Genomic DNA, 27,706 nt, shown 5'->3' with positions numbered 1-27,706 from the left:
CCGCACAGTCATTATGTGTACAGTGAATACAGAAGAGACTTGGCACACAGCCCTGGGCTCCGGTCCGGTGTTGAGGGTGAGGGTGGTTGAGATTTGACTGCTACCTTGGCAGATTGGGGTCTTGCAGTCAAGAAAACCAGGACCCAGGCACACACACAGAGGAGTTCCAGTCCCAGGTTAGCCAGTTTAACAGCCAGCCAGTGCTACCGGGTGGTTGTCATTCAGGCCGGCTGGATAGTCATCCTTGGGTATGAGGGGTTGAATATAGTGGTGAAGGGGCGCCGATGGCCTAGTGGTTAAGGCGCATACCACATATAGCTCTAATGCAGCCTGACAGTGAGTCGCGGGTCCCTCCCTGTCTCTCTCTACCCGTTTCCTGTCACCCCTCATTGTACGATCCAATAAAGGCAGGGGAAAAAAAAAAAAAAAAAAAAAAAAAAAATATATATATATATATATATATATATATATATATATATATATATATGGTGGTGGTGAACACTGGAGCTACAGTAGGAGATCAGCACAGGTCTTGACAACTCTCCCAGAGATACCATCTGGGCGGCTGCTTTCCTGTTTCAACACTTTCCTCACATACATGCTCTGACTGCCAGGCTAGCATTGTCACGAAACGTACACAGAAGGAGCTCATATCGTCTAATCCATGATTTCTCTTAATCTTTGCCACATGCATCGTGAGTCATTCTGTTGGAATTGAGTTTCCACTTTGTCCTTACTCGACTAGCATTTTGCTCTCCGCTTTATATTCCCTTATATTTCCAGACATAAGCAATGCACACTTACAGAGCAACACGAATTGATCTGCTGAGCCACGGTTTCTTGTTAGCATCTTCTTCGGTTTCTGGCTAATTTATCACATGCCCAGCCTTTATTTACCATGGGTGAGGGGAGAGATAAAAATAATGCGTGGGTGATAAACTTTCCTTGGGGTTATATGGCAGCTGACCTATCTGTGCAGCTAAATTACCCATGCTGAACTGGCACTGTTCCGATCTCCCTGCTTAAGCAATTTATCATGTCAAACATGGAAAAACTATAGGCTGCTGTTGCTAGAATTCACAACTGAGTGGGACAGTGGCCTTTATCTGGGTGCAAAGGAACCAAAACGCAGAGAAGAAAACAGCGACCTTCAGCAGTTCACAGAATGGCTGTAGCGTATACCAACGAAGGTGAGGCACACCAGCAACACACCTTCTGGTTCTAAGCCAACTCACTCCCCACACTGTCAGGGAATTGCACCAGGACTTTAACATTTTGTTCATTGAGGAAGTCATCTATATTCTATTCTATGTGTGTTGTAGTGTTGATCGAGTCCTATTTGTTCATCCTTTTGAATAAATAAGGCCATGGGTATGTGCTAAACAAATGATCAACTGACAATGGTATTATTCAACCTCACACAGGCAGCATCATAGCCAAGCGGGTCGAGCTGATTTGCCTGTCCTCATTTGGATAAGCTCAGACAATGATGAATGCCTGGGGGGGATCATCAATTTTTACCCTTTATGTTTGTGCAAAATAAAGTTGAAAAAAGTATTTTGTGTCAATTTACAGTAAGTCTGAGTGAAATTAACACAGATTTAAACTAGAAATGGGTGCTACACAGAGTGAGTGCATGTCTGCCTGGTTGGGTGGCCTACCCACTACCCAGTGCGGTTTAAGGTGCCCTATAGTGAAAGCACTTTTGGAGGTGCGCTCTATAGAGGCCCCTCAACATGCATTTCCAATTTGGAATATTCAATACCTGTTCGAGGCTCATTGTCATATGTCTCCTATGTAGATCATTTGGTGAAAAATGCATGTTTCTGCAACAGTGATATTTACAGCGTTTGAGATCCCTATGGGTTTAAGTGAAATAGATTTGGGTACTGCGTGGGACTCCCTCAATGTGTGATTAGAATTTGGGGTGGATCTGCATTCATGATTTTTTGCATTTATTTGTAAAATAGGCCTCTACCTTTGGAAGCAAATTGTAGCCAATCGGTATGCAATAGGAAAATAAATGTTGAAAGGGGGAAATGTTTATCACATGACTCCAGAGATAATGTGTAGTGATTAGTGTGAGTTTTGGAGAAAATCTGTAGGAGTAAAAAGTGTGTTTTCAAGAAAATGCAAAGTGGCGTAAAATCTTGTTAGGTGAAAATGGCCGGCGCCTACTGTATATGGAGAATTGAGTATTGATCCTAGGAATCCAGAAAGTAATCCCCCTTGTAACTTGGATTGTACAAACTATGGTTCAAGAGTTATAGGCCAAAACATAGAGAAACATATGACTTGGGATTGAGTGTCTTCCTTGGCCTACTGGCAGAATACACAAAACCTTTGACGCAGATCGGTCCAGCGGTTTATACGATTAGCTCTGGAATCCCTCACATACTCACACACAAACACACTGACATGGGTGAAAACATAATCTGTAACTCCCGGCCTAAAGTGACTCACTGTTTCATGTCCTGCATCTGACACTCCATGTTGTCCTGTTGTGTTCTGAGGAGCTGAACTTCATACAGAAGTTTACTCAGGTCCTCCTGACGCACTTTACTCTCCTCACTTTTCACTATGGACACCTGGATACACAAACACAGAGGAAATGGTTTTGTGATAAACATATAATACATGCAGGTAGTATTTTTTGGTGTGCCGTAGTGGTGCTACTGATTCTGTTCCCACTCTGAGCAGCTTACCGTAGGGCTGTGTTTCATACACTACTAACTTGTTAGATATTTACACACAACACAGTTTTAAATGGAGTGAAGCAAGTTGAAAACACAAGGGCATGAGCATGCAGTGAGCAAACAAGGACACATAAATTGTCATATGGAGACGGTAGTGGACACAATTAGGCTTACACAAAGTATTCTCACACCTGTGCTGTCAAACAGGTGAAGACTTAATTGGGTTGGATTTGACCATCGGTCTACGTTTGACTTGAGGGGAAGCCTGCAACGTTGCATGTTGATGAGGACGAGATAATTTACGATTCTGTCCCTATTGGTACGCAACTCGAGTCGGCTGAATCGGACTTCGTGGCTCAAGGTCATTTCAGACGGCAGTGGCACACCTGCTTTGTTTTAAGTTGTTTTTTAGCAGAGTCATCAATCTCTTAAGTTGTTGGCTAAGGTTTGAGAACGGCACTTCCGCATTCCATTGTGGACGGGATAACATACCAGGATTGTTGTAAAATGAAATGACGGGGCTCCCGTCACTGTCCCGTCACAACTAATGTTGACGGATGGTCAGATCAGATGTTGCCTCAAGCCGTCACTATAGTACGTAAGAGTGAGAGTATGTTGACACATGGCCTACACCAGAGGTCTTCAACAGGGGGTCCGCGACCTCTAGGGGCTCCGCGGAGGTACTGCAGGGGGTCCGCGAAATTGTTGTTTGATTAAAAAAAAAAAAAAAAAAACGTTTTAAAAACTTTTTGTTAATTTTTTTCCCAAAAATGTCAATATGTCTTTAAACATAACATGGCATTTTTTAATAGCTTAGTATTGAATGCACAATAACATGGTATGTTTATACATATTTTGTAGAGAAAGAAAAGGTCTTTTGCACACCTACTGGGACAACCTGTGGGTAGGAGCAGGCTCCAGGCAACCATTTGTTCATGTTTAATTGTTTAAACAACAATTAAACACCCCCCTACAAGGTAGGGGGGTCCCTGCTCCATCACCCCATCAGTTTGGGGGTCCCTGGCCTGAAAAGGTTGAAGACCCCTGGCCTACACCCATTCGCACATGCACAGACAGACAGACACACCATCTGGTCATTGTGGCCTTTCCTTCACACCAAATCTTAACCACTTAAGCCCTGTATTCTATATGTATATATATATTCACCAAAATAGCCGATCTACTAGCTCATAACACATCGCATTGTGATGCTTTATGAGCTTGAAATATGTGCAATTTTGGATTTTTTTTGTTTAGGACAACATGACATGCCCAAAATAGGGATGCCAGGTCGAAGGTCAATACATTTACTTGTATATTCACAACTTTGGCCACATATTGTACAGTACATAGACCATGTTGCCTGTAACAAATGTGTTTGTTTATATTTTGTTTAAAGTTATTATAACATTAGCATATTTATCAGAATAATTGAGTCACGGTTGGCTAAACATCATTGCACGGTTAAAAAGCCATGGGCATTTTAATTTTGCTCGTAAATCACTCTTTTCTCCAGGGATTATTTTTGGCAAGACTTTTCAAACCAATTAAAATGCAACAACAACATATCTTTGACAAAACAAACTACACAATTATATTCAGTGTTTTGGATTCTTCAGCTAATTTCTAATATTTTCTGCTATTTTCAATGCCGTCCTAAAGCGTTGATGTCCTCACTAGTGAAGTAATGTGTGTGCGTGCGCGTGTGTGAGTGTGTCTGTCCATACCTTTCTTTTGATGTGCTCCAGGAGGTGTTCATGTCCTTGTAAGAAGTAAAGGTGTTGGAACTCAGTGTCGTCTCTCTCTGGCTTCACCAGACCACTCTGTTCAATGTTCACCACCTTACGGAAACCATCTGACACATACACACACACGCGCGCACACACACACACACACACACAAACACGCAGGCATGCTTGTATTACTATCCTTTAGGACGTGCACACATACCCTACTTTAAGTCAAACAATCTGATAGCTAATGACACCCAGTAAAAAATTAAGACTTACTTTAATAGCGCATTCGTTATAGCCGAATAAGAGTTTTATATCACATAAATTTGCATCCATGAATACTGATTCAAGCCTTGCATCAATTTATTTTTGTCATTTGCTTTTGCATACTCAAGAGCAGCTGGCTTTTTCCACGGTTCTTCATGTAAAACACAGGCTATTTACGACACGCAGTAAACTAGTCTGACGTTTAACACTGCTATTTGAGGGGTGTGAAATCTTAAGGGAGAGGAGAGGAGAGGAGAGGAGAGGAGAGGAGAGGAGAGGAGAGGAGAGGAGAGGAGAGGAGAGGAGAGGAGATCTACTCACACATGTTGAGCTGTCGGACAAAGCTAGCCATATTATTGTGTTTGAAGTATTTGGGTAGAACTTCCTTGGCGAAGCGTCCTTGGTCAAAAACATGGAAACTAGTCCCAGTCTGAAGAAAAAACAACAACAACAGAAATAGAAACCTTCATTGTAATTGGAAATACACCTAGCAGTAGCCTACCTTGAAGAGAGGACACAATATTCTTACATGCAACTTCAATGTTTAAAGTGTTAATCTTATCTACAAGGTCACAGTGCATCCCATCACAACATGTTGTGATGGGATGAGTGAGCTTGTGGATCTCCTATTTTTGGTGCACAACACTGGCATGCAAGTAAGTATGAATCCGTTTAAAGCTGCAAGCTGTAACTTTCATGCCCCCCCTGAGTGAGCACCAACATTCCTACTGCGGAACAGACAGCCCATTTGGGCGGAGGATATATCGTTTTGAGCTTCATGCAATACCACTTGTCAACCAGTGGTACTGCCACCTGTCCACGAATTCTAAATGTCTCAATAGAAGAGCAAGTAGACCATCTACAACCACCACAGTTGTGTTAGTTATATTGTATTAACATATTCTACCATATAGATTGATAAAAAGTTTTATTCAAAAGGTTAAGCTTTTCCCCTGTATATGGCCTCTTATGTGCATTGGTGATCTCACCTGCCTCACCATGTTTTCCTTAAAAAAATGATTACAAAAAAAGGAAAAAAAGGTTAAGCTTTAAGACGAGCTATGCCGACATACTTTATCTGCATGTTATTTTGCCGTTTGTGTTATTTTTCGGTGAAACTTTGTGTGCTGTTGTTTTGTCCAGAATGAATTCCCTTGCAAAAGAGATTTAAAAAAGAAGAAAAAAGTATTCTAATTTCCTGTTATTGTGCGTTTCCGTTGCTTAAAGGTAGGGTAAGTGATATTTTTTCGTTACGATAAGTGTCAACAAGCTCTATCTTCTGATAGTAACAGGAGTCTCAGATGTCTCTCCAGCTCTTTATTAAACAGAAAACAAATTTCCGGTCAGGATACCAATTTGATCCAATCAGGAGAGAAGTGATTACACAAAGACATTAGCAGACAAAATTGGAACTGGAACAACACTATAACATTAAAGCTGATAAATGGGTACTCTCTCCTAATTGGCTGAAAATTGGCCACCCACCTGAAGATGTATTTTCTGTTTATTAAAGAGCTGGAGAGATGGGGAGACCCCTGTTACTAAACAAACACTCTATAGCAATGATTACAATCAGAATATAGAGCTTTAACTTTTTAACAAAAAAACATTGTTTTAACCAAAACATACCACTTACCCAACCTTAAATGTTTTATGTAAAGCACATTGAATTGCCTTGTGCTATACAAATAAACTTGCCTTGCCTTACCTTGCATTCACCTTATGTTGTTGATTTTCCTTCATGTTGAGTGTTTCTCTAGCAGTGGCAAACTAATACGGTATTTAAAGCTCATACTTGACAATAATCTGCTATTAAAGGAGTTTATTTGAGATCATCTGTAGGACTACTTTGCATGGAAATGAATGAGATGATGAAAACAAGGATGTGACAACACATTCATCATCATAATCTGCGAGAAAATGTGAAATGTCATGTGCCATGAAAGCACAGAAAATGACGTTTAATTACTATAATGTCAATCTGCTACCCCTCCAAGTTCAAGGCAACATTAATTAATTACATTTTCACTACAAATTATGTTCACATTAATGCTGTTCAAAAGTATGTTCAGTATCATTTTCATATTTGGCATGCCAAGTATACATTCAAGTGAGCAATACAGTTATAAGGACATTTAGTTCTCAATTATGTGCAGTTATATCGATTAAACTTATGCTTGCTTTAACAATACATCATTTAATACACTCAAATCAACAGTTAAATGCTCAGCTAGCCTGTTTTGTCTAGTGGTGACTGGTGAGATAAATCGTATAGGTCAATAGAAGAACCTTGAAATAAACCAAAACCTTTTGAAATGCCTACAGCTGCAGTATTCTTTTATTGCTTAGAGCAGAATAGATATGCAATTTATCAACAAGTTGAACAGCGATGTCTGCAGCATAACCTTACCAGCCATATTGATGTTCATACAGAATGGAGTGATCTTATAGCTAATAAGCAATAAGCAAAAAAATCACATATACTTTTACTTATAACGTTTTTGTCCTTTCCTTTGAATATCTCTGTTTTATACGTTTCAAAATCAGATGTTTGCCTCAGGTCTAGCCCTAAAATGGCATTCTTAGACAATCCTATGACTATGTTGATTATGCCAGACACCTAGCCGTGCTAGGTGTCATCTTAAAGTTAGTTTACTACACCTCATTCGAAGCAATGTGGCAGGCAAAACTTTTTAGATGACATAAAGATAGCTTTTAGACTGAGGAATGCATTTTAGTGAACAGTGTTTTCAGCCTCTAGTCTACACAGTAAAAGCTAACACATAGAGTGTACAAATTTCCAATTTATACACTCTCAACACTAGTTAAAAGAACACTGAAGATGTTACTGTGTAGGCAGATGACCATTGCGGGATGTGACTGACTAGTAATTCAATTCAACAGATACACATCACTTTCTGGTATTATTCAAAATAACCGAGTGTAAATTGTCCCTGAAGCTTAATGTTTAACCTGGCAACACAATTCTAGACCGTGTTGAGGGTTAACCCATATGGTTAATTAATTCTAAGCAGATTAACAGAGATTTCTCCTTGAATTACAGTGTACTGTCAGGCATTGAGGCAAGAAGAAAAAAAATAAACTCACGGCACTCCAGCAGATGAGGTGGTTGGTATCTGGATCCTCCACCAAGGTCCACAGCTTGGTGAGAAATGCTGGCACATTGCTGGCATAGCCGCCATCTACGCCCATCGCACCTGGAGACTCTTGCATGATGCCACGGTTCGACCCCCAAGGCCGCAACAGGAAACCAAACGTGTGTGTGAGGTGGATTGTGTGCGTGTGTTTGTGTGTTAATGTTTGTATTTGCGTATGTACAATCCCAGGCTAGACCATTTTGAGACATTCCATTGTTAATAAGTATTTCTGTTTGTCCTCTTCTGTTAGAATTGCTCTCTGCACTGCTTTCTCGTTTCTTAATTTTAACACAATTTACTCCCACGTCTTTATGTTTTCTTATTACTTTTCCTTGCAGTTGACACTCTTTTGGATTCTCCTCTCTTCGTTCTTCGTTCCTCCTCCCTCCTCGCTTCCTTACTACTCTATGTAACTAATTTCTGTCTCCATGCCCTCTGACACACACACATACTGCTCACCCAACTGGCTGTCATCACAGTAGGCAAGCGTCAGCACAAACTACAGTATCATCACACACACACACACACACACACACACACACACACACACACACACACACACACACACACACACACACACACACACACACACACACACACACGCGCACGCGTTCCATTCAGGCCCACCCCCTGGCCCCCACTAACAACAAAGGGACAGCCCATTCAAACAATACAGCGGCCACACAAAAGCTGAGAAAATTGCCTACTGTCCAACCAAGACAACTAATAGCACACACAGAGAGTAGAAAAAGATTGTATTCAGATGATTATTATAAAACACCAAGTTCAGCCCCAGTTGGATATTGAACTACTGAGCAACCACTAACTGATCAAACTATTACCTATAATTATTTTTCTTTTATATTTGTTGTGCTTGCATTTTTTTTTCTTTTCAGTAAACCAAGTAACAACATAAAGGGAAATATTTATGAGCAGTTCTTTCAGTCAGGCCCCTTCTGTTCCCACGGGGGGCTTTAATCTTTTTCTTTTTTTCCCTCCTCTGCTCACTGAATGCTGCTGCTTGCAGGTCACCAGTGCCCCCTATATACATCCCTAGTCACTGCCACCGATTTTGTGCTGCATAAACAGAGTTCGACTGACTTTGTACAGGGCAGTACAGCAGAACATTTTCTTGGAAATGACCTATTCAGATATAATCATGCAGGTTTGAGGTGTTATCCGAAAAGGAAATAACCTTGTGGCAATGGGCTGTGGGTAATTTCCTCTCTGGTGCAGCAGAGAACAAGCCATTAACAACTTCAACCGTAGAGTCACAAAAAAATCTATCATTTCTTGAAAATAGCCTTTCTACAAGCTCACAAGGGGTCGCGATGCGACGTATTGTGCATTGTGAGCTTGTAGATCGGCTATTACCTTTCCCTGAAAAGGGAAAAGGGAAGATTGCTTTTGGTAGGGCTGAACCAGCCCCATGTTTTTGGATTGAGTGGCTGAAGCTGAACTGTGTTATGCATCCTCCTTCTGCAACAAACCTGCTACCTATGGCGAGGTATATGGAATCACTTTTAAACCATCCCACAAAAACATAAATAAAAATATAAATTGATTGACAATGGCACCTATCACAACATTGTGTAGGCTATATGACAATTGTCTCAAATGGATTTCTGAAAAGTAAAGAAAGAACACCTACCCCAGGAAGCAGAAACGTGTATGTCTCCTAGACCTGGAGACAGCCCTATACCCAACCCAGTTGGCAATAGTGTTCTAGCACCTCTTCAACATCTCCTTGAGGCTGAAGAAGGTGATGCTCTCAATGACTTCAAGCCAGTGGTTCTGACGTCATACATTGTGAAGATCCTCGAGAGGCTGGGTCCTGCAGCACCCACCTGAAGTCCCTGGTAAGTGACTCCTTGAACCCCCTGCAGGTGGCATACCAGACAAACATTGATGTGGATAATGCCATCATTTACCAGCTCCACCCCACAGAGCCTACACACGCCTGGTGAGGCAACACAGCACTGAGAGTCATGTTCAGCTGTTTAACTACAAATAATTTTAATTAACATAGAGCAGGATTTACGACCCTTATCAGCTCCATCAGCCTCAAACCATGAACGAAGGAGGATGTAATGACATATGCAAACCAGTCCAGCTGGCGGCAGTATTAGTCTTCCTTTTATTTAAAAGGGGCAGGATAACATTTAGGCCTAGGCCATAGTTAATTTTCATGGAGTTGGTACAGTGTATGTTCAGGAGGAAGACTACGCCTTCAGACAATGAGATTGTTACTAACCTTGCCCCCAACTCTAATTTTCCTGAAGGGTAACACGTTTCTCCTGCAATTAGGGTAAACCATAACAGGCTGGCGTTATAATACACAGCGATGTTAACATAGCTGCAGCTATTTGATGTAATTTTTGGTGTAATTTATGGAAGGCCAAAGCAGCAACACTGTTAACGGTTACACACACACAGGTCTGCTCCACGGGCGCACGACAAGCATGCGCTGTTTTCTGAAGCGGGTGACATTTCACACGTTTAGCATTTCGCTCTGGAGTCTGGAGTCTGGCCAAAAAGGCACGCTGACATTATGTCAAAGCCCTCTACAGTGCAGCTGCGAGTGCGTGTGCCTGTGTGTGTGTGTGCACGCGAGACAGTCACACACACAGAGAGAGAGAGAGAGAGAGAGAGAGAGAGAGAGAGAGAGAGACACAGACAGACAGACAGACAGAGTGTGTGTGTGTGTGTGTGTGTGTGTGTGTGTGTGTGTGACTATTGCAAAAATGTTTTACCCTAGTAATTTTAAAATGTTTACAAGCTGATCAACCAACCAACTGATCCCAAAATAAATCGATGTGGTGCGCATATTCGGGACAGTTTATTTCCCTGATAGGTTATTGATGTATTTATTTCTACCTCTATGTAGATGAAGAGGTGATGTAGGCATGTTTAATATTACCATAACACGGCCGTTGTTATTGTCTACTGCCAAATGGACTGGTAAAACGAAAGTAAAAGAAAAACCTCTCAGTTTCGTTTTTGGTAAATAGCTATACCCATCTTGTCTGGCAAAATAGGCTACCATACCTAACCATACCATGCCATCAACTAAGTTTGGTAAGTGCTGTTTGTTATCTAAATGTACTGCTATAACCGATCGGAATATTATGCTACAACAATAAGCTGTAGCCTACATACTGTACCGGTGATGATCAGAATACACAGTGCGCACTGCAACGTGCGCGCACAATGAACTTATGATCTGGCGGTTACCTCGAATGAACCTGTTTGTCATGTAATGCGCTTGGCCTATCCTATAGCTCTGGTCCATAGCGTTAGAAGCCGGAGTTCTCCTTACTCCTTCTAACGCTATGGACCAGAGCTAGGGCTAGTGGTGGAAAAAATACTCACATGTTTTACATAAGTAAAAGTATAAATACTGCAATGTAGAAATACTCTTGTTACGTAAAAGTCCGGATTTCAAAATGTACTTGAGTAAAAGTACAAACGTATTGGTATCAAAATGTACTTAAAGTACCAAAAGTACAACTTATTCATTATGCAGAATGTCGCATTTCACAAGTTTTCAAATGTTTAAATTGTGTAAAAATCTTTTGAAAATAACAGATCTATAATGCATCGAGATGCAATGCATTGTGTGCTTAGATCGGCTATTTTCAAATGGCCGAAATGTATATAGGGCTTAAGTGGTTAATGTATGTTTTGTAAAATAATCTAAATCTACAAAGTAGTAAAGTTTTCAAATAATTGTAGTGGAGTAAAAGTATATTTGCCTCTGAGATAGTGAAGTAGAAGTAAAAGTACTGAAAATTGGAAATACTCAAGTAAAGTAAAAAATACCTCAAAATTGTACTTAAGTACAAATGTATTTAGTTACTTTACACCACTGCACATTAGACCTCGGCTGTCTGTCTAATAGTGCTGAGAGATGCCATCAATTGTTCGATGGGTAAAATGTCCCTATATCTAACATGCATAGCCTATTAGCCAGGGCTAGAGTTTGATTGGTAAAGAAAAGTAAAAAGAAAACATTTTGTCCTCTGCCCTAGTTTTGCTTAATTAAAGGTTAAAACTTTGAACTGAAAAGTTATTACCCCTACGGCCGGGTCTCCTATTATATGAATCTGATTTACAAAACTTATACAGAGATCCATCTATCCTTATGTTGAAATAAATGCTATTTCCCCCTGCAGCTTACTCAGATCCTGATGCTGCAGCACGATTTATAAAGCCCGGGTTAGGCAACCCAGCCTGGCAGAGATGTATATGCTCAGAGGAGCACCCCTTTGTAGTTAATATATTAATTCACTAACGCATTTCAACTTGGAGTATATGGCATAATGTGAAATTGATGACAGGTATTCAATATTAGAAATCTTCACATCTTACAGTCCGTTAGCTTGAACGCCCGAATTGTGTGTGTGTGTGTGTGTGTGTGTGTGTGTGTGTGTGTGTGTGTGTGTGTGTGTGTGTGTGTGTGTGAGTGTGTGTGAGAGAGCTTGTGCATACACTTATGTACATTGCGTGTGTGTTCATCTCTTGCCCAGCTGATGGAGACTGAAGATGGAAGAGGAGGTCGACCCTGAAATGGAGGAAGATGTTCACTTTGTCTTGGCTCAGGAATCCACTGAACTCCTCCAGATCCTTTCTGGCCAGTCACCTGTGGTCATGGCAAAGTTGTATGGCATGATGCCCAGTGATGCTCGGTGGCCGGCTGAACTGGTACAACCGCCAGCTCAGCATAACCAACTAAGAGTGATGTTGGACTACTTCAAGACTGCGAGTGCTGCGGTTTGCCGAAACTTTCTGCAGAGTGTGTGCATGTTGTGTGAGAACATGCCCATGCACCTGGAGTCCAGACTCATGTCAATTGCAGGACAGCACAGTGAGTGTGACATTTTTTTCATCTCAACCTTTGACTTTTTCCCAGGAGGAGTAGTGTACCGAAGTCTGATGTCAAAAATCCTTTCCCATTCCAAATCCCATACATATTTTTAAAACCACGTAATATAAAAAATGTGCTCCAAAAATAAATACAAAATGTGATTTTTCTCACATGGATTTGAAGCATCAACTGACAGTGAAAAAGTACTGATTTATCTAAAGAGTAAGAAAATAAATCAACAAATCAACTACAATTCTGAAGCTTAGAAATGAACCATTACAAATGCGGCCGCCTCCCAATACCACAGGCAATGTTACTTCCGGGTACCACTGCAGAATTATTTACATTTTCTCCAAACACAGATGATTAATATAACTAAATATCATAAATGACACAGAGCCACCTCTCTGACATAATCACTGGACTCGTTTTCTTTATTTTTGGAACACAGTTCTTATATTATGTAATAAAAAAAAGTATATGGGGTTTTGAATGGGAATATCACTTCCATGTTCCAGGGGGTTTTCACATCAGGAATTTGGTACTCTATTGAATACAAAAGTATTTTAAGCACTTAACCACATGAACCCTGGTGTTCATATTTTGCTATTTTGGGACGAACATTCAGCGACAATAGCTGATCTACAAGCTCACAATGCGGCCCAACACATTATGAGCTTGTAGATCGGCTATTTTCGGCAAAGAGACATGTCCAAAGTCCGGCCTGGGATCCAACCGTGGCACAATAGCAGATCTTTTATGGCCCACGGCTTCCTTCCTAAAATGTATTATTTATGGCCAGTATAGTATGTGAAATTCAAACATTGAAGTTTGTGAGTGTTTTAAAATTAACCTGGGCAGATTGTAACTTGTGTCTCTGGATGTGAAATAAAGGCTATTTTTATTAGATTTATTTTGGTAGGGACTTTCTCACCCCTGGTTAGATTTAGCTTTATTTAATTTGATTGTATTGGACTGTATTTACAAAAAAAGGAAATGTTTTTGTATAGTACACAGCACAGATAAGTGACCAGGGTTTCTTTTTCAACACAGGCGCCCTGTGTACAAAAGGAACATTTACAACAATGGTTTTACAGACATGACATATATTTATGTGTACAAAGGTACACATAAATATAATAAAATAAAAAGGTTAAAAAAATATATTAAAACCAAATATTACACCAAGCAGAGGTGCATAGGCCTTCTTCCAAAATAAGGTCAGCTAAAAATCTTTTAAAAATTAGCAAAAGAAACAAGGACATCTAACTTCAACTTTACTTGACATTCGTTCCATATATATGGAGCATACACACTGAAGGCTGTATCTCCCAGCGCAGTAGGCTACTGGTTGTAGGCACCTTCAGCATAATCTCTCAAGAACAGATTCTGCTCTCCGCTTGAATCTGTCAGGGGGGTTCGTCATAACGTGTACGCACTGACCTACAAGTGGGCGTGCCTTCAGATCAGATCATCAAATGTAGTGGGTGGGATTTACTGTCCATGTATCATTTTCAATTATTTTTTCTCCCCCTAAAACATGATCATCAGGTATTATGGTTATACTAGGAGGAAGATTTTTTTCAAAACTAAACTAAAATTATGTTTTTATGTGGACACGCCTCCAGTTCATTAAGTATACCTGGTTCTCACCTTAGCACCTCCCACCTGAACCACTCCCTCCGCCTCCTCCTACAAGACCATCCACCTGTCCTAGTCCCTCCTCCTCCTCATGCCCACACCTGTTGTGTTATGATAATGAGGGGGAGGGTATATTTCTGCTGTGTCATTAAAGCGCTGTTTTTCTATTGGCGCATTTGACCCTCAAGGTTTCAGCCTCCAGGAAGAAACTCAAAATAGTCAGAGAAGACATAAAGTGCAAAACCATGGCACCAGCTCTTTAATTGACCAGGTGGCGGGGTCCCCCAGGGGTCTACTCGCTCTTTGCCGAAAACGGCACAAGCTCACAAAGCGTCGCCTTGCACAGCTTTTGCTAAAACCATTTTCGACAAATGTTCACCGCCAGAATAAGGAGGGTAGGGTTATATCATGTGGTCATATATCATGTAACATGGAATCAAAAATGTCTCTTTGGCACAATTTCAGTTTTAATTTAATAGCAATAGTATATGATTTAGCCAATATCACAGAATGTATTTTATCTGTTGATCCGTCTGCCTGTGCATCTGTCCATCTAGCAGATACAATGAATCTTCCAGTCAGTGAACCACATTATCCCAGTGACACAGGTAATTACAATTTCAGTATTTAAATGTGATATGTGTGTATAATAGGCCCTATGTGTGCATGTGTACAGTATACATACATGTGAGAGCGACACAATGAGAGAGAGAGAGAATGTGGTTTTAAGAGAGTGGTAATAACGGAAGTCATGAATGTCGTCATGAATTTCCAACCTGTTGTGAAGAGAAGTGTGTGTAATGCATTCTTGCAGCAATACTCCCATCTGCACGCTTTTAACCTGTTCCGTTTGTGTGTGTGTGTGTGTGTGTGTGTGTGTGTGTGTGTGTGTATGTGTGGCCTGGCGCCAGGATGAAATGACTGTTGAACATTGCATTGTGTGTGTGTGTGTGTGTGTGTGTGTGTGTGTGTGTGTGTGTGTGTGTGTGTGTGTGTGTGTGTGTGTGTGTGTGTGTGTGTGTGTGTGTGTGTGTGTGTGTGTGTGTGTGTGTGTGTGTGTGTGTGTGTGTGTGTGTGTGTGTGTGTGTCAGTGTGTGTGACATTGAGCTGTACCACACAGCAGGCCAGGACGTAGATATAGCAATGTGGTCAGGAGGACTATCAAGCATCTTCTCTCACGTGCACAGAATTAAGTGTCTGATATACTGTATTATGTATGTTTTCAATCAATTGGTCAGTATTATCACAGGAGCATTGAGTGCATTTATCAAGATCTAAGTGTAGTTTTTGTGCAGTTGTGTTATTCATTTACCTTGCATAGATTCCTTTGCCAGTCTAGGACTTTAAACCAGGAACTTGTTTGGATGTCATTTGTCTGTGCACAACACAAAGATTAGCCCTATTGAAAGCCTGCATTATATTTAAATACTGTTAACACTGTACATTAATATGCTCTATTTTGTATTTGTACAAAACCCTAGCGTTCAAATGTCCAAAACACAAAGAAGCTGAGTTATGCACTTAACATGCAATGTGAGGTAATAGTCTCTAAACTCATGGTCTCTTAGTTGCTAAGAGACCAAAGTCCATATTTTGCGCCGTGCAAGATAGAGCCCCAAGTGTATGAGTTTTGTAAACAAACAAAAAAGACTAACATTTCTTGATAGCTGCCGTTGAGGATCTAAACTAAGTGAAAAGGGGAAGGTTAAGGTTAGTCATTTGTGGAATTCCCCTTCAGTGCTTTTGGTTTCTTTTTGAATATAACAAGTTATTCAACTGAATACTGTGTTTGACTATGCATATTGTATCCTGGTATTCCCCAATAATTGTCCCCCACTAAGAAAGTGGAAAGGGAACTATGAAATGGCCTCTGTCTGAGTGAGCACATGTGAGCATTAGTGAGTGTGTTTGTTCGTCTGTCACACGACACCGTGACCAGTAGTCAAGCCGAGGAAGATCTAATCAACAAGGGAGAGGTGAATGTAATTGTTGAAACAGGGAAACAGATGATATCACCTCAAAGGTGACATTTCTGAGAAACATAACAACAGATCTTGTTAACCCATTAAAACCGGTCGATTTTAGCGTTGGCTATTGAAAAATAGCAGATATACAAGCTCACAGCACATCACTTTGTGCCGTGCTGCGAGCTTGTCCATCTGCTATTTTTTAAAACATTTTGAAAATTCTTGAAAGAGTTTAAAAATGTTCATTTTAACACAAATCTTCTCTTCTGGGGGTCCCTGGCACAAAACATTTTCAGATGGGGGTCCGCGGTCAAATGCATATCAATTTGGGGTTCCTTAGTTGGCACGAAAAGGTTTGAGAACTACTGATTTAGAAGGAATTTGTAGAATCGGCCTCAGATCTTAATAGGTTAACTTCCATTCATCATCTACGACTACAGTCATGTGAGGCGCGGTTTGTGAATGGTGTTTAGATACATAGCTGCACAGTCAAATCCTCTGTGTTGAAAGGGAAGTTTCGTACAGGTCGGTGGAACTATGTCTGGATGGCTTGGCTACTAAAGAATATTTTATACGTAGTTCCATACTGATCTACAAGCCAACATGTCACGATGCAATGCATTGTTAGCTTGTTCTTTTTGTCAAAGGTACACTGTCCGTATTATTGGATGGTCTGAACATAACGCTAGTCAGTCACCATGCCAAAGTGGGGCAAATACACAACATTTTGGCTCTGTGTACCAAAGTATTGATGTGTGCCGTCTAGCCTGACAGATGTGTGCGCACTGCCCTGACTGTGTTTTTAAGTTGACATTCTATTGTATGTACAGATAAGAGTCTCAGAGTTCTCATTTTGAGTACCGGTATGTATGCAGCCTATTATTTCATGTCAGCTGCAGTACCAAAGACACATTTCCTGTGGCTACGTAGGCCTCCTGTGTGCTCACGAGTGGGTGTGCAAAGTTCCTTGTCCATATGAATTAAATCTAGGTGTTTATTGTATTTTTAGTTAATTGGCCTTTCATACATGTCCATTTTGTATGTTGTATGAGAGAGAGAGACCTTTGATTGCTGTTTGTGATCAAGACCGAGACCCAGAGTTTGGAGTTGCACAATTTATAATTGTAGCTGGTGGGGGATGACATGTTCTCTATTTGCTTGTTTCATTTTGATTTTCTGTACTGCAGATGGTTTTGAGGATAACAGCAGTCTAATGGGAGAGAAGTCATCATCACACTTCTCAGAGCCACAAGCAAGCAAACGCCCTCGAATTGGTAGAGCACAGTTAACCTCATTACACATAAAAATGCAATTCTTTTACACAATAAGCTGGCTATTTTTGTCTCTGCGAGGCCAAAGGCATAGAGGCCAGGGCAGAACCTCTGCCCCAAATTTTTCACATCGGCCTGTTATAGCGCCACCAGCGCTACTACAGATTCTACTCCTACAGATTTTGTCCAAACATCACGCAAATCGGTACACAGTATTTCTATAGTCATGTGATCAAGACAGATCTGTCAGATTTGTTATATTCCATCCTGATTGGCTAAGATTGTCTTCCAAAGTTTGCAGGAATGGCCAGCTTTGTCCAAAATGCCTCAAATCATAAACGCAGCGTCCAATTGCCGTGAAACTTCGTACGCACATTCCCACTAGGCCAAGGAAGAAATGCCATGACCACAAATCAGCCTCACGGTGGCACTATAACAGGCAGATTAACATTTTGGCGTATAACTCTTGAACTGACAATCAACATCTTTTTTTCCATGGATTCTGTGGCATTTCTTCCTAAGCCGAGTGAGGATGTGCGTGCAAAGTTTCACGGCAATCGGATGTGGAGACAAAAAATAGTCGGCTTATTGTGTAAAAAAAGTGCTTTTTTACCAATTACTCGAATGCCCCCCAGTTAAAAATCGCAGAAAAAATAGAAAGCAATAAATGAATACATTTTAACACTCATCTTTTACTTAATATCATTACAAACTAATAAAAGAACCCTTGTAAAAACACTAAAGTTGTCATTTAAAGCAAGTATTGATGGCTTATATTTTAGAAGAATCATAAAAAGAATACTATCAAGTTATAGTACTCTTCAAATTGTTAAATTATTATTTAAAAAAATACTAATAATGCTGCACTCTCCATTGAGCTGTTGCAGATGACCACTGATATTTTTCAACCTTACGATTGCACAACCAGACCACTGGGAGAACTACAGAGATGCAGTGAGGAGTTTGCTGCTGAAGAAGTGGAAGAGACATCGGGTTGGACTGATAAAGGAGGTTAAGCTGGAGGACATATGGGTTGGCATCAGACCCAGGAACCAGAGCCAGCTCAGAACCCGGGAGAGGCCTGACCAAACGCCTGGACCAGGAGACTGGGGGAACAGAAGCCCAGGTTGCTATGATTTTCTCTTTTCAGGATCGACTTATGTATTCATAGAACGAATAAGTTTAACATGCAAACAGCAGCAAAAGCTTAAACCTTTTTTTTGTGTATTTGAGAGGGACAGCATAATGAACAGTGAACTCTTAATTCAGTACAATGAAGTACAGCTAGGAAGCTTTGTAAATACTGTAGGAGTTGGCAAAAAATGCTAATTTACATCCTCAGTCCCTGACAGACAATATTAATACAACTTAAACCGCTATACTTAGTTGCCTGGAGTCCCCCAGGGCTCTATACAAAGTAACCTATTTTACGTTTACACAAATGGCAAATGATCTACAAGCTGACAACACGTGGCAACGCCGAATTTTTGTTTGCCACAGAATAGGGACACTAGAGTTAGTGAAATAAAATACCATAATAAAAAATGTACAAAGTTAATTTAATATAGACAACAACAAACAAGTGGACACTTTGACCTCAGGGTGATGCTAGTTGAAGGGGGATTTATACAAGAACTTGTTAATACATCTCGGAGCATTACACACTTATAGATAAAATTATTAATAGGGAAGGATTCAGCAGTAGAGGCAGTACCTATGTGCAGACATATTACGTCTAAACAGTTACATTTGCAGAAATTATGAAAATCTTCAACAGTTTGGCTTGAAAAACCTTTCTACACAATCTAGTCAAAGTTCTATGTACTGTATATAATTCTTAACCACCCACCCCTCCTCACCCCCAACTATTCAGATCCTGTTGGATATATTGGGTCAATGGACACCAGGATCACACTAGAGTCCTTCCTTCAGGGTAGTTCTGGTCAGGTCACAGTTCTGCTGGGCCAAGCTGGCTCAGGGAAATCTCTGCTGATGTCCTATATGGGACAACTGTGGGCACAGGGCCTGGTGAGTACACAGCTATCTTTGATATCTTGCCTGTTGTTATTTTGATACAATTTTATTTTCAGATTAAATAAATGCCATAATCTTTATTTTACAATTTAGTTACACTTTACCTTACTCAAATCCACCCCCACCCCTTCTTCTTCGCCTCCTGTCTTCCAGGGTCCCATGCCGTCTTCCTGGCTCTTTGTCCTGCTGGAGTTCCGTCAACTCAACCTATTGTCCCAGCCCCTCTCCCTGTCCCAGTTGCTGTTCCAGTACTACCTCCCTCCAGTAGGTGGCGATGAAGAAAAGGTACTGTAGCTGTCAAATGTCTGGACTTCCCTTTACATACCCCTTGCATTCATTAAAGCCAAATTCCAATACCGAAAATCTCGGCCACTCGCTCACTCCCACTTGGTCACTCCGACTTCGAACCGGAAGTAGTCGCGGTCCAATTGTTCATGTGCTTCTTGGAGGAGGCGAGTGGAGTCGAGTGGAGTCGGCGAGGAGGCTCTCCACTTCCGCATTGAGCGAGTGTACATCAAGTGTATGCTCGACCACTCTCAACAGCTCCTCCGCGGCAGACTTCCGCATCACGTGTACACTTTTTTTTGTTTTTTCCCCTTCTCCCGTGACGTATACATGGTCCTCCTCCTCCACATGTGCCGAAAACACCGGCCGCACCCCCCCCCCTCGCCGCCGCCGCTCACTCGTTGCGCATCTCACACACACACACACACACACACACAGTGTAAAGTAACTGAAAAGACCGCAACAAGCCACTGGCTTTATTGCGTTGTTGAATGATATAAAGCATAATACAATTATACATTGTAATATTGTGCACACTTTCTGTCTCAAAAGCTGTTTCTATTCGTGCATGCCTCAATGCAGTACACGGACAACTATAAATGACTGAGACAAAGATTATGTTAACATTTTTAACTTCTGGGACGAAGAAAAAGAAAAGAAAACGGGAGGTGCGCGAACAGCGCGATGGAGAAGAAGGACCCGCCGATATTTAATATTGTTTGTTGGTGAAACAATCATGACTGATACACATGAAAGAAGACCCTTCACAGCTAAATAGAGAATTTTACATTTTAAGAATCGGTTCAGAATTGAATGAGTACGACTATAGTTAAATGTGAACCGGTTTCTGCTATAAATATGCATCCACCGTTCTGCGCGCCCCTTGGCTGCGACGTTTCCTTTTTGCCACGCATCTACACTTCATGGAGTACATTTTTGTACTGGGGTTCTGGGGACTGTACGAGCAATAAGAGGGACAGGTCAGGATTAAATCAATAAATGTAAGTTTGCTCATCCTGGCGCTCACTATTTCAGGAATAAATGGCTTTGCACAATAATGTAACTATAAAGAGAACGATGTGGCCATCCATCCACATTGATGAATTGTCTATTCTTATATTCTGTATTATTCTATACCGTCCTGCATATTATTCTATGCATAGTATATTTTCATCCACGCCTCTGCTGCTCTGGTCCAACTGTGTGAGACGTCATAAGTGATCGCGGAATTTGCCGTCTCTTTGAAATGACGCACTGAGTGTAGTCCGATCCTTTGAGGGAAACCGCTCGACCACTCGTCCTCTCAAATAATCCTCGGCTCCTCGCAGGGGCGGGGCTTAGGCGCGAGTGGAGGAAGCGAGGAGAGTGAGCGAGTGACCGAGTTTTGGGGAATGGAATTCAGCTTAAGCCTCATGAAGAATTTCATGCAGACTTCCAGAGTTATTTGGCTGCAGAATTCAGCAGGCGTTGCTTGTGGGATTATCCAAAATTCAAGCAATAAGGATGTGATCTAGTATAGTTAATTCTGCCAATATATTGTTTACGGATAATTTGGAATTTTAACATCTTTGTCAATCACACAGTGTTATTTACTTCTGTGATGTGTGTTTGAACAGGCTGCAGTAATGGAGTACCTCTCCTCCAACCCAGAACAAAGCTGCTGGGTACTTGATGGCTATGATGAATTCCACAGTAAGATCGCTGTTGGAAACACACAGGAGAACAGAGCCTTGAAGGACCTGCAAAGCCCCATGCCTGTTGCAGAATTCATTTTAGGATTGTTAAGTCGGAAGATTCTCCCAGGATGCACTTTGGTGGTCACCTGTCGTGCACGTGACATCATGGACTTGGAAGACGTGGTAGATAATGTTGGGATGCTGCTGGAATGGAGCCAAAGTGAGATCAAGCAATATGTCGAGAACTACTTCCGGAAAAGAGGTGAAAGATTGCATTCATGTACTTTATTTACATGACTGTAGCTGTTACTTTATTTTAAAGAGGCCGTTTTCACAGGTGCACTGCAGCGGAATTTCTGTAAATGTGATTCGCTTGGTGGGTTGCTTATTTGGAAAATGTAGTCCGAACATAATTTCTGGTTAAAGAATAATTAGTAGGGTGCCTAGTACTGTAGGTCCCACTGTACCACACTGTTGTGACAAAAAGAGAGATGAGCCAGAAGGCAAAGCTCTCAATCTACCAAACCTTTCCTTGCCAAGGACCCCCAAATAGTCATAGCCTTTGGCTGTGTACCCTTTTTGTGAAATTGCTTTAAAATAGCAAAAAATAAATAACGGAAATAGACAATCTACAAGCTCACAACACGTCGCGATGTGATGTATTGTGAGCCAATCGGATTTTGTAACAAATGTAATGGGTCAATCAGGGTTCGGGTCTCTCATTTTGGACCCATGAAGAGCTCTACCAAGTGGGCAATATCCAAATGCAAAAAAAAAAAAGTATATCTATTTCTATTGCCTCCAGCTTTAAACAAACCGTGAGATGGTACAGTATTTTCATTTGGACCTGCGTTAATCTTCATCTTGACAGGTCACACAAAGAACAAAGCCCTCATGGAGCAGGCGGTGGACCTACTTCTTTCTAGTCGCCACCTCATGGCCATGTCCTCCCTCCCTGCTCTCTGCAACATCAGCTGTGTCTGTGTGGAACACCTGCTGCTGCGAGGGACAGAAGGAGCAGCAGGAAGAGAAGGTGATGCAAGAAGAAGTGGAGGGAGAGAAGGAGGAGAAAGGGGGAGAGAAACAAAAGAGGGAGAAGGAGGCGAAAACGAAGGAGGTAGAGAGCGAGAACTGCCATGTGGAGAAGGAGGACGAAGGCGGCAGGGCATTGGAGGAGTCAGTCGAAAAAGAAGAGCAGAGTCCGGAGAAGAAAATGAAAACGTGGCGATGAATGGTACAGTTGGCGGAGGAGAAGGAGCAGAGATGATCCTTGACCCTCCATCCTCCTCAACCCAGATGCCCGAGAGTCGCACGCAGGCCTACCTCACTGTTCTCTGGGCGTTTCTGAGCCAAGGCCCAGGAACTAAAGCTGATAGAGGACGGAAGATGACAGGCGACTGGCCTACAAGCACAGAACCTGAACAGAGGTACAGCATTGGTCTTTACCTGGGTGTTGTAATTGCATAAGTGCAACATGTATCTTCTCAATAGTTTAATGCAGCTGTCCCTGATACGGTATAGTGGATGTGTTATAGCCTTCTTCAGCACTCAAGCAGACAGAGCTCTGTCTTTTGGCTGAAATGCGTCCACTATATCAGGGACTGCTGCATTAAACGATTGAAGATTGATTTTATGTTCTAGCCGTTTTAATTTGTATTGTTTCTATTAAAAAGACTGGACAGGTGAATCTTAATGACATCAGTTGTGCCTGTTAATACCCTTTTGGGTCACTGCAGCCATTTTGACAAAGCTGTGTAATGTTACGTCCTTCACATATCAATGATACTAATTAAGGCTCTATTGCATTTAGTTAGCAGAGTATTTCCAGTGAGCCAACATGCACAATAACATCACTTTTTTAAGTCTGAGTTTTACCCAGACTATTAGTCTGGACAAATTACAGATACAGTTAATTTCTGACAATTAGTATGTTTTAATGAGCTTTCTTCTTCTTCTTCTTCTTCTTCTTCTTCTTCTTCCTCTTTCGACTAATTTCCATCAGGGGTCACTACGGTGGAGCATCTGTTTCCATCTCCTTCTGTTCTCTGCTTCTCCCTCAGTCACTCTAGCCACCTGTATGTCCTCTCTCACCGCATCCATAACCTCTTCTTTCGTCTTCCTCCTCTTCTCTTGGCTGGCAGCTCAATCTTCAGCATCCTTCTCCCAATGTACCCCTCCTCCCTCCTCTGCACATGTCCAAGCCATCTCAACTTCGCCTCTCTTGTTATATCCCCAAACCTTGTAACCTGGGCTGATCCTCCTCTGCCACCTCCACCTCCTGTCTTTTCGTCAATGCCATTGTTTCCAAGCTGTACAGCATGGCTTGACTCACTCACTATTGTCTTATACATCTTCCCTCTCACTTCCCTCTTAGACTGTGCCTTTATGAAGTTAAGATATTCTTAGACTGTGCCTTTATGAAGTTAAGATATTTCATTAGATGGCAATGTTCATGGATGAATGTACTATTCAATGTACTTTCTTTCTTTCATTGTCTGCATCCAGGACAGTGTTTTCTTTTGACCTACGTCGGTACCGCTCTGAGGTGTTTGAGCTGTGTCAGCTGGCCTGGACAGGTTTGGAGGAGGGCAGGTTTCTCTTCAGGGAACAAGATGTTCCTCAGAATATTCTGGAGTTCTCCATGAGGGCTGGTCTCCTCGCCCAGGTACAGTAATCATCTCATTAGTGTAAAGGCCATTAGTGGAACTTTTTTTCAGTTAAAAATCGGTGTCATTTCTGTTGAGCGACACTCCTCATGTGGCGATGTATGAATTAAGGTTGCCACGTTCTCCCTCTCTCAGGTGGAACTGAGATGTGAAAATGGGACACCAGGCCATGCATATAGCTTCATTCATCTGACACTACAGGAGTTTCTAGGTGCGCTCAGAATCATGACCAGTGATGATGTCACTGACGCTCAGCTTAAGAAGAGGTAAGATGTTCAAATCAAGACGGTTGTTTTAAACAGATTCAAATGAATTGATGGGAAAACATGCAAGCTACACTTTCTTGGAAACATAAGCCATTAGCCATAAAGTCCCTTTATAATTCACAACAGTCAAGTAACCAATCAAATCAAAATCTGTCAAAATGGCATACAGACAAAAACTTAGCTTGGGTTTGCCTGAACAGTTAACCTGAAACCTGAATGTGTTTTGCACTGAAATTGAAAAAAGTTTAAACACATTAAAATTGTGCCATCTCAGGCTTTGGTCCTAAAAACCCAAACTCTTCAATCAAATCAAGGAAGTATCCTTGTAAATGTCACTGGGATAACATTTATAATAGCGTTCCACAGCAACATGGCCTTTAAGACTTCAGCATTTACCTTCCCTGTCTCATTCCATTCACAGATTCAACCTGAAGTCTCGTTGGACCACTAAATCAGACCCAAAGATGGTCTTCACTGACTCTCTGCACCTGTTCATGTGTGGCTTGGCTTCCACAACGTGTACCCTGGCCTTGGGTCAGTTAGCTAGGGGTTCTGGAGGCCAAGATTGGGTTGAGAAGAGACAAGCCCTTGTACTGAAACTGCTGAAAACCCTAGCTGGCAGCAACGTCTTGACCGGGCCAAAAGTAGGGACGTGACTCCAAACCACAGTATTTCTATGATATGTAGATTTTGTATGGACTTTGCAGAGTTTGTCTTTCTGTCTGTCTGTCTGTCTGTCTGTCTGTCTGTCTGTCTATCCTCTCTACCTATTAACCCTCCCTATCCATCTTCCCTTCCTTGTCTGTCCGTCCATCCATCCATCCATCCTAGGTGTTAGAGCTCTGCCACTGTGTCCAGGAGACGCAGGACTGCCAGCTAGCCAAGGATGTTGTTAGTGTGAGACCCACCCTTGAGCTAAGGAACATCTGGCTGTCGCCAAGTGATATGGAGGCGCTGGCCTTTGTGGTTGGATCAGCAAAGAATGTGGATGTTGGCTTGGACTTTGGATCATGCTCAATGCTTGAATGCTTGGATGTCCTGCCCAGCTGTCAAAACCTCACGTCAGTACACACAAATATTTACATATCTTGCATTAATTTCTTCCTGCAAGACCTCAGTTTTATCTAAATTAAAAGGACATTATTAAACGTAAGTAAATGTCAGTAAACTGTTTGTGTCCTTAGTTTTCGTGGCCGCAAGTATGAGGACAAGTTTGCAGAAAACTTATCTTCCACTTTTCCCAAACTGACAACACTGAGAAAACTTGAGTAAGTTCCCAGTTTTTACAAGTTAACATCACTGATTTTCACTCAATTATCATTACTCTGCTCCGTAGTGATTTACATTGTAAATGAGTGAGTACATCAGATTATTGAGTCTTCATTCTTGATGACAGGCTGATTGATGCTGTATTGTACTGTTTTCCAAGGTTTACTGGTGCCAGCCTCACTGATGTGGGAGCTGCCAGCCTCACCTCAGCTCTGCAGAACTGTCCAAATATCACTGAGATCAAGTATGTTATTTGTGTAATGTGTATCTCACTATGGTAATAATAATACCTCTACTGGGATGATGATTGTAATGCCATAAGATATACACAGCGCCATTAATTTGTGTTTCGTGTTTTTTTTTCTGTGACAGCCTGAGTGACAACAGCCTGACAGACACAGGGTTCAGATACCTCGCTGAGCTCTTTACCAAACTACCAAACCTGGCCTCTGTGGCGTGAGTGTACACTTCTTCTGACTGTGTTACCAAATGTTATCACATACCCAGCCTTAATTTGACCTGGGTAAGAGGAATGATAAAAAAGAGACGGAGAGGGTAATAAGCTTGTGCTGACCGGTGAGCTGCCATGCAACTCCACAGGGTCTTTCCATGGGGTTACATGCTAAAGCTTAAGTGGCAAGGGGGGCATAATTGACACTGCAAGTAACCTCACTGAAAATATATGTCATTATATGCCACCTATAGCCTTTCGTTTGCTGTAACAGTGCCTCATTGAGAGTAATATTCATCTCTAAACTTAAAGTGTTGATCAAATGCTATTGTGCCATTGTCTTTGTGAACCAATACGACTATGAGTATCTGATAAACAAAGGAACACAAGGCATTTGATGTTGCCCTCATATTCCATCCTTGGACAGCAGCCGACACACCTGACCTCTATTGGATAAGCTGTACTGTATCTCACATGGCAGAAATACATATTTTTATCTAGGAGTTAAAGCTGTACAGTAGGTTAACCACTTAAACCCATAATAGGCAAACATTTGGCGGAAAAAGGCGATCATTCGGCAAACATAGCAGATTGTCTATTGAGAGGGAGAAAATGAGCGGTCCAAGTACAGACCCTATACAGTAGGGTTTAAGTGGGTAACCATTAGCCTCATAACCCCCCCCCCCCCCCCCGGAAATCGCATGCATTTGCAAATTGCACGTGATTTCCGGGGTGGTTACGACGAGGCTAGTTAACCAAAGGAATTATTATGTGTGTATATTCCCTGCAGACTGGGTCGAAACAGCAGCTCTCTGAAGGGTGTTTACTCTCTCATAGAGAAGATGACTTCCTGTGGCAACATACAACAAGTCCATGCTGAGTATGACCTCATGCACGCACGCATGCACGCACTTCCAAAGAGTTGACTACTATACTGACAAAAAATAAACAGTATGCCTATATATTCTATTACTTTTGAAGGAGTCAGGAGTCATTAAATTGATTCTGCATAGAAAAGCAACATATATCTAATATTAATGAGATGGAGATATTGCCATAAGAATTTTATTTTCCTTTTTTCTTTCAGTGGAATGAAGGAAATAAACATAACCTTCTCCCAGAATTTGGCCATGAGCAAGTAAGTTTGTTTGTTAGTGTTGTCTAATTGATGGAAAAAGTAATTAAGCATTTAATATATCATTTCAATGGGAGTCAGTCAGTGTTATTAAGTCTAAAAGCTTCATGGCTGTGGAGGGTCCAAGTGTCCCTGAGCAAGACCCCTCAATCTTATCTCTTGTCTATGCCCCACCCCACTATTTCCCTCTCCATCCATCCTTGTAGCCATAAAGATGACTCTGGACCAACAGTTAGGTAAGCCATTAAGACAATAAACAAATGATTTTGAACTTGAGTTTGAGTTCTGTAATTTTTTATTGGACTTGGGAACTTGCCATTGTGA

General features: G+C 41.5%; 2 protein-coding genes across 4 annotated transcripts in view; one reads left to right on the top strand and one right to left on the bottom strand.

Moving 5' to 3' along the window:
* hsf4 (heat shock transcription factor 4) overlaps positions 1-8,385 on the bottom strand; it is an 18,420-nt gene extending 10,035 nt beyond the window's left edge. For all 3 annotated transcript variants that reach the window (XM_084060473.1, XM_084060472.1, XM_084060471.1), the window contains exons 1-4: positions 7,805-8,385; positions 5,018-5,126; positions 4,424-4,551; positions 2,464-2,588 (exon numbers count right to left, since the gene is read on the bottom strand). In XM_084060473.1, the coding sequence (XP_083916599.1) occupies positions 2,464-2,588; positions 4,424-4,551; positions 5,018-5,126; positions 7,805-7,930 (488 nt within the window). In that variant the 5' untranslated portion in view covers positions 7,931-8,385. The remainder of the gene's footprint in view (positions 1-2,463; positions 2,589-4,423; positions 4,552-5,017; positions 5,127-7,804) is intronic.
* A 2,486-nt stretch (positions 8,386-10,871) lies between these two features.
* Positions 10,872-27,706, top strand: part of nlrc5 (NLR family, CARD domain containing 5) — a 38,678-nt gene continuing 21,843 nt past the window's right edge. Inside the window, exons 1-19 of the mRNA XM_084060756.1 lie at positions 10,872-10,932; positions 12,384-12,721; positions 14,920-14,970; positions 17,517-17,603; positions 18,529-18,726; positions 19,474-19,628; positions 19,788-19,919; positions 21,536-21,857; positions 22,467-23,022; positions 24,101-24,260; positions 24,397-24,527; positions 24,949-25,171; positions 25,359-25,588; positions 25,712-25,795; positions 25,957-26,040; positions 26,169-26,252; positions 27,038-27,127; positions 27,335-27,385; positions 27,589-27,618. Coding sequence (XP_083916882.1) covers positions 12,400-12,721; positions 14,920-14,970; positions 17,517-17,603; positions 18,529-18,726; positions 19,474-19,628; positions 19,788-19,919; positions 21,536-21,857; positions 22,467-23,022; positions 24,101-24,260; positions 24,397-24,527; positions 24,949-25,171; positions 25,359-25,588; positions 25,712-25,795; positions 25,957-26,040; positions 26,169-26,252; positions 27,038-27,127; positions 27,335-27,385; positions 27,589-27,618 — 2,990 coding nt within the window. The 5' untranslated portion in view covers positions 10,872-10,932; positions 12,384-12,399. The remainder of the gene's footprint in view (positions 10,933-12,383; positions 12,722-14,919; positions 14,971-17,516; positions 17,604-18,528; positions 18,727-19,473; positions 19,629-19,787; positions 19,920-21,535; positions 21,858-22,466; positions 23,023-24,100; positions 24,261-24,396; positions 24,528-24,948; positions 25,172-25,358; positions 25,589-25,711; positions 25,796-25,956; positions 26,041-26,168; positions 26,253-27,037; positions 27,128-27,334; positions 27,386-27,588; positions 27,619-27,706) is intronic.

Source organism: Gymnoscopelus microlampas (genome assembly GCF_963454915.1).
Source record: "Gymnoscopelus microlampas genome assembly, chromosome: 6".
Classification (NCBI taxonomy): Eukaryota; Metazoa; Chordata; class Actinopteri; order Myctophiformes; family Myctophidae; genus Gymnoscopelus; species Gymnoscopelus microlampas.
Note: the sequence above shows the minus strand (reverse complement) of the source record. Positions and strands in the feature narration are given on the sequence as shown.